The sequence below is a fragment of the Mustela nigripes genome, chromosome 4 (genome assembly GCF_022355385.1).
Source record: "Mustela nigripes isolate SB6536 chromosome 4, MUSNIG.SB6536, whole genome shotgun sequence".
In the NCBI taxonomy this organism is placed as follows: domain Eukaryota; kingdom Metazoa; phylum Chordata; class Mammalia; order Carnivora; family Mustelidae; genus Mustela; species Mustela nigripes.
The window spans coordinates 4,965,414-4,979,961 of NC_081560.1; the positions used below are offsets into that span (position 1 = coordinate 4,965,414).

At 46.1% G+C, this 14,548-nt stretch overlaps 1 protein-coding gene across 1 annotated transcript in view; it reads right to left on the minus strand.

Moving 5' to 3' along the window:
* GALNTL5 (polypeptide N-acetylgalactosaminyltransferase like 5) overlaps positions 1–14,548 on the minus strand; it is a 44,430-nt gene that overhangs the window by 18,076 nt on the left and 11,806 nt on the right. Inside the window, exons 3-5 of the mRNA XM_059396063.1 lie at positions 13,381–13,547; positions 10,358–10,480; positions 1,226–1,475 (exon numbers count right to left, since the gene is read on the minus strand). Of these exons, the coding sequence (XP_059252046.1) occupies positions 1,226–1,475; positions 10,358–10,480; positions 13,381–13,547 (540 nt within the window). The remainder of the gene's footprint in view (positions 1–1,225; positions 1,476–10,357; positions 10,481–13,380; positions 13,548–14,548) is intronic.

Consider the following 14,548-nt stretch of genomic DNA (forward strand, 5'->3'; position numbering starts at 1 on the left):
CCTTCAGCTCGGGTCATGATCTCAGGGTCCTGGGATGGACCCCACATCAGGCTCCTTGCCCAACGAGGAGCCTGCTTCTCCCTCTCCTGCTGCTGCTCCCCCTGCTTGTGCTCTCTCTCTCTCTCTCAAGTAAATAAATAAAATCTTTAAAAATAGAGAAGAAAGAAACCATGAGAGGAAAAAAACAGAACTCAAAGAACTGGAGATCCTGATGATGTCCAGTGAGTAGGTGGGCAGGTGTGAGTGGGGCATAGCAGGGAAAAACTAGGAACATCTTGGGCTGTGGCCCAAGAGACAGATATCCAGTAATTTAGAAGACGAAAGGTCCAGGACATGGCTTTAGGAATAATAATAGCTAACAATGATAAACACTGATGTAGTACTTACCATGGACAGATACTGTTCTAAGCTTTGATATATACTAAGTCATTCTCACAACAACACTGTGAAGTGTGACGAACGTCCAGACCTCCCACATAAGGAAATAAGGTGCAGGGAGGTAAAGTAACTTGCACAAGTTCCCAGAGCTCTAGTTAAACTAAAACAGAGACAAAGATCAAGGATTTGCTAGGCCACGGTGTTAGAAAATTTACTTGCGTAATTTGTAAAACATAGAGGTCGGTAGTAGAGGAACAGGTGGAGCCCGGCATCAGTTCTCAGTAAATGTTGGTGGGCGGGGGGCTGGAGGAAGTCTCTTCGGAAATAGCCTCACAGATGAAGTGAAAGTCACAACATCAAATTGTTCTCATTTAGAAATACATTTTCCAAGACTAATAATTGAAATAATAGGAATAATAATAATAGGAGATAATAATAGGAAAATTGTATTCATATCTATAAAATTATAGATGAAAGCACTTAGATAAATGTTTTATATATGAATTTAGTCAAGACTTCTACCTTTTCTGGGCTATCCACAGTGCTAGAATTTTGTTCATTGACCACATGCAATTTCCTCCTAAGAACCAAGTCCACATTCTAAAGACGGACACCTGAAACCAGAGGGACACTGTCCATGGCAGTGTTCTTAACTGGACTGAGATTCTCATTTCCAATCAAAGAAACTAAAAACCTACCTAATTCTATTATTATAGACTTTTAGAAACAAGATAAACAACAAAAGAGTTCTCATTAAGCCCAAGAAACTGAAAGAACCATCTCTGAAATCTTCTATTTTTTCCCTAGGTCCCAATACATATTCCCATAACCTGAAGAGATGTCCTACCGGATGGGTCTAGTGGGTCCTTCTGGTCCATCCATCTCATAAGAGAAAACGTTATCCCATTTAAACTCTAGATGCCAGTTGAAAGCACCCCTTACTGCCGGAGATGGCCTGTACTCTAGGGTCTCGTGGTCGATGGGATCTATCAGAGGACACACCACCATTCTGGGGTCCTTGGCAATGGCATGCAGCAAAGGCTGCAGCCACACACGATTCACCTCGCAGTGGCTATCCAGGAACACCAGCACATCCCCTAAGGAGGCAAGAACAGGTTAGTGTTAGTGCATATGGCTTAAGACAGCTGACAGCCCAAATCAAAGTTCAGTGCAAGGAGTATCTGTTAAGCATTTACTGTGTTTGGCTTTTTAAGTGCTTCCAGATTCACTGGGGGTAGGTGGGTACTGGAAACACATACTTTATTTGGTACCATGTCATGTACCATGATGTGCCCTAGATGTTCAGAAGAAGCTGGTGAATTGTGGGTTAGAGAATGGATTGGGGAAGATTCTGAAGAAGCAGGTGTAACTGAGTTGGGCTTTAATTAAAAACAATCATGCTAAGTATTTTTGCTCTTGAGTTCAAGTTTTATGAACGTCTGCTTAGAGAACATGGTGGCAATCGGCATGGCCAAACTGAAGAATACATGTTGTTAAACTACCTTCATGGACTCAAATTGGAAGGGACCTCAAAATTCAGGTGCAGAGTTTGGATAAAATCATGGGAAGGTATGAGAAACATTCCACGGTTGATCAGAAGACTTAATGTTGTCTCATCTCCAAACTGATATAGACTCAGTATAATTCTTATCAAAATTGCACCTGGTTCTTTTGAAGAAACTGATCCTAAAATGCATACAGAAAGGCGAGAAATCCACATTAGCTAAAATGATCTTGAAAAAGAACAAAGTTGAAGGACTTCTGGATTTCAAAAACCACTACAAAGCTGTAATAATAAAACAGTATGACACTGGCATAGGGATAAGGAAGAGATCAAAGGGATAGAATTGAGAGTATAGAAATAAACCAAATATTTGTGGCTAGTTGACATTTGAAAAGGCTGCCCAGCCAGTTCAATGGGGGAAAGAATGAATCTCTTCCGTGAATGGTCCCAACACATCTGGGTATCCACATGAAAAAGAGGGGCGCCTGGGTGGCTCAGTTGATTAAGCATCTGGCTCTTGATTTCCTCGCAAGTCTTGATCTCAGGGTCATGAGTGCAAGCCCTGTGCTGGGCTCCACACTGGGCATGGAGCCTGCTTAAGAGAAAAGAGAAGAGAAGAGAAGAAAAAGAAAAACAATGAAGTTGGGCCCCCTCATGGCAAACAAAAACTAAGTCAAATGAATCACAGATTTAAAATGTCAGAACTAAAACTATAAAACTCTTAGAAGAAAACAGAAGCGTCTGCTGACCTCAGGTTAGATGATTTCTTAGATGTGACACCAAAAATACAAATGACAAAAGGAAAAATAAATAGGACTTCACAAAAATTAAAAACTTTTTGGGCTTAAACAGACACCATAAAGTTGAAAAAAAATCCACAAAATGGGAGAAATTATTTGAAAATCACACATTTGATAAAGGACTTGTATCCAGAATATGTAAGGAACTCTTACAACTCGATAATAATAAAAAAAGATAACCTAACTTAAAAAATGGGCAAAGGAGGGGCACCTGGGTGGCTCAGTCAGTGAAACATCCTACTCTTTATCTGGGCTCAGGTTCTGATCAGGGTTGTGAGTTCAAGCCCCCTGTTGGGCTCCATGGTAGGAGGGGGGTCTACTTAAAAAAAAAAAAAAATGGGCAAAGGCTTTGAAAAGACATTTCCCCAAAGAAGATATACAAATGGCTGATAAGCATATGAAAAGGTGCTCAACATCTTTAATCATTAGGAAAATGCTAACAAAATCATAGTGAGATAATATTTCATATCCACTAGGACGGCTATAATCAGAAAGGCAGCCAATCGCAGATGTTAATGAATTTGTGGAGGAATTGGAACCCTTGTCCATTGCTGACAGCAATGTAAAATGTTTCAGTCTCTTCCAAACATTATGTGGTAGTTCTTCAGAAGCTAAGCATACAGTTGCCATACAGCCCAGCATTCTACACAGTGGGAACACAAATACCCCAAAGAAAGAAAACTTAGGTTTATATAAAGTCTTGTACGTGAATGCTCATAGCAATATTCTTCCTAAGAGTAAAAGAGGCATAACTCAAGTGCCCATGACTGGATGAATGGAGAAACAAAATGGGAAACATCCACATAATGGGACATTATTTGGCAACAAGAGGGAATGAAATACTGACCCCTGCTATGACACGGACACATCACGCTAAATGAAAGGAACCAGTCCCAAGAGACCATTTGGATATAATTCCATTAAATGAAGTGCCTAGAATAGGTAAATAAAAATTAATGTATAGAAGGTAGATTAATGGTTTTGGAGGATTTGGTGGAGGGGAAGGGGAATGGGAGGAGAGGCGATGGCAATTGAGTCTCTTTGCAAAAAAACGTTCTAAAACTAGGTCATGGTGATGGTTCCATAATCCCGTGAATATAGTAAAAAACACTGCATTGCATACATTAATGGGTGAATTGCACGTAAATTATCTCAATAAATCCACAAACATCCTTAGGAAAGAAAGAGTACATCCTCCACTTTTTAACTCAATTACAAATATTCTTATGTGCAATTTACTTGGTATTTTAAATCATTTTTTAAAGAAGATTTTATTTATTTATTTGACAGACAGAGATCACAAGTAGGCAGAGAGGCAGGCAGAGAGGTGGGGGGTGGGGAGCAGGCTCCCAGCTGAACAGAGAGCCCAACGTGGGACTCAATCTCAGGACCCTGAGATCATGACCTGAGCCGAAGGCAGAGGCTTAACCCACTGAGCTGCCCAGGTACCCCTATTCTGTTCCTTTTAATCCACAGGGAGGACTGTTCCTTTCCCTGCCCTTGGTTACAAACCCGAGCTGGTGCAACACTTCCCAGGTTACTCTTTGATTCATTGAAAGTTTCACAGTTCCTTTAAGTTGGAAACACTGTCTCAATTCAGCCATGAGGATTTCCAGTTACAACCCAACTTGTTGTTACAAGTTAAAAACTTGCAACTGTGTTACAACCCAAACTTGGGCGACTGCCTGCAAAATGGCTCATTGTCCCTCCGCCCCTTCCCCCCAGCTGGGGGGGGGGGGGGATACATGAAAACGGGCTCAGCATCACTCATGATCAGGGGACCGTGAATCAAAACCACAGTTATGATACTACTTCACACCCGGTAGAGTATCTATTGTTAAAAAGGACAAGAACTAAGAAGTGCTGGCGAGGATATGGAGAAAACAACCCTTGTGCTGTTTGTGGGGATGTAAACTGGCGCAGCCCACTACAGAAAATACTGTGGACTTTCCTCAAAAAATGATAAAATGGAACTAATTGAGCGATTGCACTTCTGGGTATACAGAAGGAAATGAAACTGCGATCCTGAGGAGTCACTTGGACTGCGCGTGCACTGCCGCGTTATTTACAATAGCCGAGACGTGGAAACAGCCCTGAGTGTCCACCGACGGATGAAGGGATGTACACGACAGGATATTATTAACGCATCAGCTGGAAAAATGAAGGAAATCCTGCCACTTGTGACAAGGTTGGACCGTGAAGGCATTAAGCTAAGTGAAATAAGCCAGAGAAAGAGGAATACCATATGATCTTACTTATATGTGAAATCTACAAAAGACCCTGAACTCTGAGGGTCAGAGAACAGACTGATGGGTGCCAGAGTGCGGCGGTGGGCGAGGTGGGGGAAGGTGGTCAACAGGTTCAGGTTTCCTGTTATAAGATGAATAAGTCTGGGCGCTTGGGTGGTTCAGTGGGTTAAGCCTCTGCCTTCGGCTCAGGTCATGATCTCGGGGTCCTGGGATCGAGTCCCAAGTCGGGCTCTCTGCTCAGCGGGGAGCCTGCTTCCCACCCCCCTCACTCTGCCTGCCTCTCTGCCTACTTGTGATCTCTGTCAAATAGATACAAATCTTTAAAAATAAATAAATAAATAACATCAAAATATTCTTGATTTTGCCTCTGAAGCAATCATTTTTAAGGTGTTGAAATGTTTGCTTTGCTTTGTTTTTTTCCTTGGGGGGGGCGGGGGAGGGGCAGAGGGAGAGGAATACTAAGCAGGCTCTGCACCCAGCACAGAGCCCAAGGCAGGACTTGATGATATCACGACCTGAGCCGAAGGTAGATGCTTAACCCACTGCACTACACAGGTGCCTCAATTTTAACATTTTCGTATTTTTTATTTCATCATTGTATTTCATAACTTTTAGTGGTAAGAAACATGTATATTAAAAAGGAGATAAAAGATAAATGTGGGGTACCTGGGTGGCTCAGTGGGTTAAAGTCTCTGCCTTCGGCTCAGGTCATGATCTCAGGGTCCTGGGATCAAGCCCTCCATCGGGCTCTCTGCTCAATGGGGAGCCTGCTTCCCCCACTCTCTCTGCCTGCCTCTCTGCCTACTTGTGATCTCTATCTGTCAAATAAATAAAATCTTAAAAAAAATAAAAGATTAAAAAAAAATAAATGTAGGGGTGCCTGAGTGGCTCAGTGGGTTAAGCCTCTGCCTTTGGCTCAGGTCATGGTCCCAGGGTCCTGGGATGGAGCCCTACATCAGGCTCTCTGCTTAGCAGGAAGCCTGCTTTCCTCTCTCTCTGCCTGCTTCTCTGCCTACTTGTGATCTCTCTCTCTCTCTCTATCAAATACATAAATAAATAAAATCTTTAAAAAAAAAAGATAAATGTAGAGCTCAATGATGTATCGGAAAGTAAACACACATGTAAGTACCATGTAATCAAAACATAGCACCTGGGTAGCATCCTAGGATTGTGTGCTCTCCGACTCCTACCACAGCCCATTCAACACTCTGCTATAACCAAAGGTATAATTATGGCAATAACTTCTTGGTTGTTGTTGTTTTTTAGTTTTTCATCTAATCATGCATCCATAACAATACTGTAGCTCGGTCCTGCTGATTTTCCAACTTTATTCTTTTGCATTTAGCTTCTTTGGCTCCCTCACAACGACATGTGTTCATCCGTGCAGTTGGTATGGTACAGGTCCTTCACTGTTACTGGAATATTCTATCTCTATCGCTAGTCTGCCATCACCTTGTACATCGGTGCATCCAGGCACTCTGGAACTGAGCAATTTCACTTCCGGACATACACTCCATGGCCATGCCGTGCCTATCTGCCCAGAGACGGGGACCCAAGGATTTGTGCATTGGTAAGAGCCCCAAGTAGAAATAAACTCAATGTGACCCAGCAGCGGAATGGAAGAATAGTTTAGCCCAATCAAATAACAGAACTCTTCAGGGCTTTCCTTCTAATCACATGGGCCACATAAGGCCCATTAGCAGCTTCTGGGGATCAGGAAACCTCCTGGGGAGGGCATTGTTCCGTCTACCATCCTAGACGACACAGGTCCTCCTCCTGTTGAACACGAGGCAACACGCCCGCTCTCAGCACCACGCTAGGTTTGAACCCTCTGCTGTAGGGTATCAGCGGAAACCCACAGTTCGTCTCCACCTCCCTGGCCACCCGCTGACTGTCCAAACTGGTTCCGTGCAAGATACTCTTCTGTGTCCTCACCCCTAAGGCCGCGCTGCATTTGCTCCCCCAACACCTTCCTTCCACAGTGGATGACCCTCTCACCCTTTCCAAAGGTCCCTCATGTAAAGTGAGTTTCTCTACACTAATTTTTTTCCACGAAATTCTCTTAACAGCCTTCTTACCTTATGTAAGCACTGACCCAGGGCGCCTGGATGGCTCAATCGTTAAGCATCTACCTCCAGCTCAGGTCATGATTCCAGAGTCTTAGGATCGAGCCCCGCATCGGGCTCCCTGCTTGGTGGGAAGCCTGCTTCTCCCTCTCCCACATCCTCTGCTTATGTTCCCTCTCTCGCAGTGTCTCACTCTGTCAAATAAATAAAATCTTAAAAAAAAAAAAAAAAGTAAACCCTGACCCTCCCTAGAAGAGGCTGTTGGCCCCATCTACCTCACTGATAGGAAGCTCCTCCTTCCCCCAGGCAGCATGAATCCTTGGGTCCAGGGCAACGCTGGCATTTCCTACTTACCCAAGGCTGCTTCCAAACCAGACCGACTCTGCTCCCCTGCAGCTGGGGGGTGGGGGGGGGGGTGTGGTGGGCGGAATACCTCCTTCCCTTTAGGTTCACACCATCTGATGATGGCTTTCTCCTTTCCCCTTCTCGTTTGCAAAAAGCCCGCCTTCTGATTCTCCCAGTGGACTGCTCTCCCCCATCCCAGTCATTTCCCTTCGTTCCCGGGGACCAGCCCGGAGTTCACAGCGCTCCGTCTCAGCTCCTGCGGTTTATGGGCAACTTCTGTCATCCTGCCGGCAGCACTGCCGACCCAGACAGATGGCGGAGGCAACAAACATCAGGAAGAGAAAGCTCTCAGAGTAAGGATGATGGAGAGAGGCTGGGGTCTGCTATCCCACACCGGATGGCTTGGAAAGGCCTCTCTGATCAAGCAGCATTGGAACAGAGAACTGGGCAAAGTGATGGCGGCAGGTCATGAAGATACACGGAGACCTGATGCGCTGAGGCTCTGAGACAGGAGTGCGCTCGGTGTGTCCGAGGAGCGGCAAGGTCATCCGGGGTAGAGCGAGGGGCATGAGTAAGTGACACAGTGTGAGTGACAGCGGAGGACAGAGCTGCAGGCCCCCACCGCAGAGTCACTTGGCGATAGAGCAAATGCTACTTCCTCCAGGAGAGACCGACAGAGACCGGTCTACACATGCGCACGCGGGTTACCGTCACGCGACAACCCGTCCCCCTGTTCAGGAGGGTAGAATTTATGTGAAGCGTATCTCAATAGTTGATACAAATGAAGAAAAAAGAATAAATGTGCCCAGGTAGCCCATAGTAGTGCTGGATAAATCCTTGGCTGGAGGAGGGAACACGTGAACACATTAATGAGGGCTCACGAGCTGCTGCCCACCCCACAGGACCCCAGGGCTTCGCAGCCGGGAGCACGTCCTCATCCCCGGATGGGGCTGGCCAATATGGACAGATGGGCACATAGCAAGCACCAAGAAACTGCCAGAAGCGGATGGACAGATCAAGAATCATAGTTGAAGGGGCACCTGGGTGGCTCAGTGGGTTAAAGCCTCTGCACTCAGCTCAGGTCATGATCCCGGAGTCCTGGGATCGAGCCCGGCATCGGGCTCTCTGCTCAGCCGGAAGCCTGCTTCCCCTCTCTCCCTCTCCCTGCCTCTCTGCCTACTTGTGCTCTCTGTCTGTCAAATAAATAAATAAAATCTTTAAAAAAAAAAAAAAAAGAATTGGGGCGCCTGGGTGGCTCAGTGGGTTAAAGCCTCTGCCTTTGGCTCAGGTCATGATCCCAGGGTCCTGGGATTGAGCTCCGTGTTGGGCTCTCTGCTCAGCAGGGAACCTGCTTCCCCCTCTCTCTCTGCCTGCCTCTCTGCCTACCTGTGATCTCTGTCTGTCAAATAAATAAATAAAATCTTAAAAAAAAATCATAGTTGAAGATTGTAGCATAATCTACCAGATATGGAGGGCCGAGTCAAATTAGATGGGATGAGAATACAGAATGTTTGAAAAAAATTAGACATATACGGAACCTACCACCAAAAAGATACAATGTATTCTTTTTAAAAACACATTGAAGTCTTGAAAAATTGACCCAGCTTGAAGACAAAAAAGTCTCCACAGAACAGTCCACAAATTCCAACCACAATAGAAATTAAGCTAGTGATGAGCAATTACTGATGTTTGAAAACTTTAAATCCCACTCCTCAAAAAATACCTGGATTAGAGAGGAAACCAGAAAAGATACCAGTGCCTTGACAGGTTATAGGACAATTTTATGTAATTTTCCAAACACGGATACTCTGTTTTACTAGATATTCAGCAAACAGAAAAGGACGGGGGCAGGGGAACACCCTATAATTCATTCTAGAAGTTTAGTAAAGCAAAGTATAGGAAAACAGTTCAAAAAAAGAAAAGTATAAGCTGATCTTACTTTTAGACATAGAGGCAATGTGTGTGTCTGTGTGTGTGTGTTTGTTGTGTGTGTGTGGGGGGGTGGCAGGGGAGAGAGAAGTGTGTGTATTGTAAGATATCAGCATCCTATAAATCTAGGGGAAGGTTTATGTAAGCATTCTGTGGCTTTGACATTTTTCAAAATAAAAAATGAGTAAGACCTTTCACTTTAAAAAACAAAACAAAAACACCCAAAACTCTATGGTAGTTTTATGTCCCCCCTAAAAGATATATTCAAGACCTAACTTCAGGTCCCAGTACCTGAGAAGGTGACTGTATTTGGAAATAGGGTTGTTGCAGATGTAATTCATAAGGGTGAGGTCCTGCTGGAGTATGGGGGGGCCCTTGACCCAAGGGACACGCGGACACAGGGAGGAGGCCACGTGACCACAGAGACAGGGACAGGAGTGATGCCACTGCCTCTCAGCTCAGACTCCCTTCAGGGGACCCGGCCCGACAGTTTCCCAGGCTTTGGGAATCTGCTGCAGTAGTCACACCAAGGTCCCCCAGCCTCCCCGGGGACTCGCAACTAATGACAAGCACACTCCGAGTGTGTGTGTATGTGTGTGCATGTGTGCATGTATGTTGGGGGTGGAAAGCCCGAGCTGGACCCCTCTCCTGGGCATCTGTGCTCTGGAGCTCCCCACTAGCCTACCTGAGCTTTGGAGAGCCGCACAGCCCATGGGAGCACTTAGCTTCGGGGTTTCCCATGCGACGGGCCACTGTACCATGGCCCCCACTGTCCCCATGCAGTGTTGCTCTGCCAGCTGCATGGGCAGCTCCATCTCAGTCCATATCTAGGGGAAACCCATCCAGTGACAGGGGCTGACATTATGGCCCCTGCAAAAAAATATACCTGTTTTCCGAAATAACGAATCGACATTTTGGAGCAGAATGGGTACTTTCAGAGTCCAAGTTTCCTCTGGCTGAAAGGCACTTCCGGTCTTCTGTTCATGCCAGTGGAGACTTGCAGGGACCCACGAGGTCCTGTTCGGGCAGGAAGGGCTCCAGCACACAGATAACGGGTCAGGTCCTGAATGAAAGAAAGGCTCATACCTGAAGCACGAGTGGCTCCAATCAGCCTCGATCGGATCAGTCCCTCTCTCTGCTTGTTTCTTATTAATTTAATCTTTCCCCGAAAAATTTCCAGGCGATGGTCTAGTTTCTCTTTCAAATCATCTGGGAAAAACAAACAAAACAAAACAAAACTCAACTCTTGACAATGTATAAACTACAACTACAGAGAATAAAACAACTTATCACAATTTCGACTAATTCCTAAAAGCTATGTTCTTCCACAGAAGTTCTAATCTTAAAAACTTCACCCTGAGTGCCTGGGTGGCTCAGTGGGTTAAGTGACTGCTTTTGGCTCAGGTCATGATCCCATAGTCCCGGGATTGAGTCCCGCATTGGGGTCCCAACTTCATGTGGAGTCTGCTTCTCACTCTGACCTTCTTCCTTATCATGCTCTCTCTCTCTCAGATAAATAAATGAAATCTTAAAAACAAACACTTCACATGAAAAAATATTTATGATGGATTCACCATATTTTTTTTAAAAAATTATGGTTTTCTGTTTGAAAAAAAAACACAAAAAACAAAAAACAAAACAAAACAAAAAAACCAAACACTTCACCCTATATGAGGAAGAGAAAGAAACAGGCGTCGGCATTGAGATACTCTGCACACATCCTTCTGTGTTTCTAATGAAATACCTCTATTTTGATAAATCACTGTTGAAATTTTAATTGAGAAAGCCTGACCTGTAGCTCTCCTGAGCAATCCGACTTTCTCGCTTTCAGCTGTGCAAAGTGGCTCAGCTCCGTCCCCGGGGAGGACCGCCCACTGCAGCAGAGCCAGCCCGGGGTTGGGGGGTGGAGGGTGAGGGTGGCGGGGTTCGCATTAGGGTTAGGGTTTCTTGGGTATGTTTGAGCATCTAAATGGGTCAGACAGTAGCCTCCTTGGTGCGGCAGGTGAAACCATGTCCTAGGCGAGCCGAGAGGGAGGAGGAGAAGTCAGCACATCTGGTCTGGCAGCAGCCAGATGCTGGGCACCAGTGGTGATTCCCCTGGGGCCGAAGCTTCCGAGCGGTCACTGGGTGCACCTCTGAACTCATGGTGTGGGCCTTTTTTTTTCTTTTTTCAGACTTTTTTTTTTTTTTTTTTTTTTTGACAGAGAGAAAAAAGCACAAACAGGGAGCGGCAGGCAGGGGGAGGAGCTTCCTACTGAGCAGGGAGCCCAACATGGGACTCGATCCCAGGACTTTGGGATCATGACCTGAGCCGAAGGCAGATGCTTAACCGACTGAGCCACCCAGGTGCCCCATCATGGCATTGTTCTGAAAGCCTTGGGGAGCTGTTCCATGGCCATCCTGGAACTGTATGTCACAGCAGGGCCCTCCTCCTTCTCAGCGAGCGGTCAGAACTCCACAGTGTCGCAGAAGATCCTCTCCCCCATCCCATCCCCCCCCCCAGCCTGCGGCCAGATGTGGGTCTCAGTGTGACTGATGAGGTTAGGAATCTGACCATCTCCGCACCTTGCCTCCCGCGCACAACAGCAGAAACAAACAATGGCTCCCGGAGAGAGAAGGTCATGAACGGTAGTGCCGGGCACCGAGCGAAATTCCTACGTGCGGCCGACATCAGCTTGAGCAGTTTCTCCACCTTCCCTCTGACGCACCTAGAGTCATTTCCCCACCGGTGAACCTCCCGGGCCGGCCTCTTTTCTAGCCGATCCGCCTTCCTGCTGTCTCTCCTCTTCCTTCCCCAGCCCGCGTGGGTCCGATTCACAGCGGATTCGGTTAACTTTCAGGCAGGATCTCTCTCCAGTCCTGACATATTGCTCCATATTGGGGAATGGACCCCACAGGCATCTGCAGACTCCAAGAAGTTTTCGTTCATCTGGGTCCTCTCGGCTTGCCTCAGGTTTATAATTTGGTTATAAAGCAGATGACTCATTTCAAAGGCCAAGTGCCTTCCGTCAGATCTCGTGCTGGTATCACAACTCCTTCCAGCCGGCGGGCAGGGGGGACACGCACTGGGCTGCGGGGCGTGCGGCGAGAATTCTCTAGGAGGGGGCGCCTGGCTGCTGCAGGAGGCTGAGCCTCGGAGTCTTGGTTTCGGCTCCGGCCTGATCTTGGCTTAGGGTCATGGGATCAGGCCCTATCCGGGCTCAGGGTGGAGTCTGCTTGCGCTTCTCTCCTCCTCTTCCCGGCCCCTCCCCTCCTTTCTCTCTCTCTCTCTCAAATAAATAAATCTTTTTTAGAAACTTTTTTTAAAAAAGAATTCTTTGTGAGGCGTCTGTGTGGCTCAGTGGGTTAAGCCTCTGCCTTTGGCTCAGGTCATGGTCTCAGGGTCTTGGGATCGAGTCCCGAGTCGGGCTCTCTGCTCAGCAGGGAGCCTGCTTCCGCCTCTCTCTCTGCCTGCCTCTCTGCCTACTTTGATCTCTCTGTCAAATAAATAAATAAAATCTTTAAAAAAAAAAAAAAAGAATTATTTCCTGAGGAGGACTTGGGTCCTGTCACTCCTCTGCATTAAGCCCGCCACAGCACTCAACTTCACAGAAAATTCCAGTAGTGCCCTTCACGAGCCATGTGGTCTTATTATGGCTCTGGTTTTATGTCCACCCCTTCCCCCAATGCTACACACACACACACACACACACACACACACACACTACATGAAGTACAGAACTATTCCCAACTCACCACATTACCTCTGGCCTCTAGGCCCTTATGGTGCTGTGGCCTCTGCCTAGAACACTCTTCCCCTCCTCTCCAGTTGGGCACCTCAGACCTCAGCGGAGCTATCACTTCTTCCTGAGTGTCCTCCACGATCCCTGAAGATCAGGTTGGTCTTATGTTGCCCCTACATTTAGTCACCTCATGGAAGCACTCACCACCCGTGAGCCCCACACCACAGGACAGGGACCAGCACTTACATCCCCACCGGTGTGCCCACAGCTTCTGCCTTGACACCCGCCAAGTGGAAAATGTCTAGAAAGGGTAAAGTCACACACGGGCCGTCAGAGACCGCACTGCCTTCAGAGCCCACGACATAGGCAGATGGTGTTCTGTCTTACCAAAGTCGCTCATGTCATCTACCAAAACAATTTCTTCAAGGAGGTACTGTGGAGTGAGGTTTATGACACTGGACATGGTCCGAAACAAGGCGTTAAATTCCTCATTGTAGAAGCAAATGACCACGCTGGCAGTAGGTAGGTTGGCTGGGTAATGTTTTTGAAGACACCTACAGGCATCAATAAAGGGAAAAAAAAAACCACAATTTGGGATCTCGCTGAAGCACCTTTCTTTATTTGCATTTTTCTTCTTCATTCCCTTAACTGACATTTATGATAATAACGTAACAGTTGAAAATACCAAAATTAAAATACAAAAGCTTCTTTACTCTCGTATGATATTCTAGTATTTTCTAAATTACTCTTTCCTGAATGTCAGCAATAATTGCTCTTCCCTGGATGCGCTGTTTTGGCCGTCTTAACTCTAGGCTGAACATGGTATAACCATGAATTGTACCTATATTTCTGTTTCTATTATAGAAGCATATTAATACACTTACACACATTGAAGGTTCAGATTAACTTCATTTTGTCACCTTCAGAGAGAATCCCGTGCTTTAGCTTGCTGCAGAACAGAAATGCAGTGGGTGGGGTGCCTGGGTGACTCAGTGGGTTAAAGCCTCTGCCTTCCGCTCAGGTCAGGATCCCAGGGTCCTGGGATCGAGCCCCGCATCGGGCTGTCTGCTCAGCCTGGGAGAGGAAGAGAGAGGAAGGAGCCTGCTTCCTTCTTCTCTCTCTCTCTCTCTGCCTGCCTCTCTGCCTACTTGTGATCTCTGTCAAAAAAATAAAATAAAAATATTAAAAAAAAAAAAGAAAAAAGAAATGCAGTGGGTATAGCATGACTGGATTTCTTCCAAGGATTTGACAGAAATGTGTTCTTTCTTTCGTGCACATGAGAAAAAAAATAGGAGCTGAATTCTAATAATATTAGTTATTAGCTATTAATTATTGTTTGAATTGCTACATTATCTGGTTCATTCTGCGACGTATTTTGGTTGTCAAGGACAGACATACTACAGCTAGCTTAAGCATAAGGAAGGGAAATCTCTCGGAAGGGGACTCAAATGTCCCACAGGACCTAGTGACAGACGTGCCACTAGAGCCTTCAAGAATGACTGGATGATGATTCACAGACCTTATACCCCTCGGGCAAATAATACATCGTATGTTA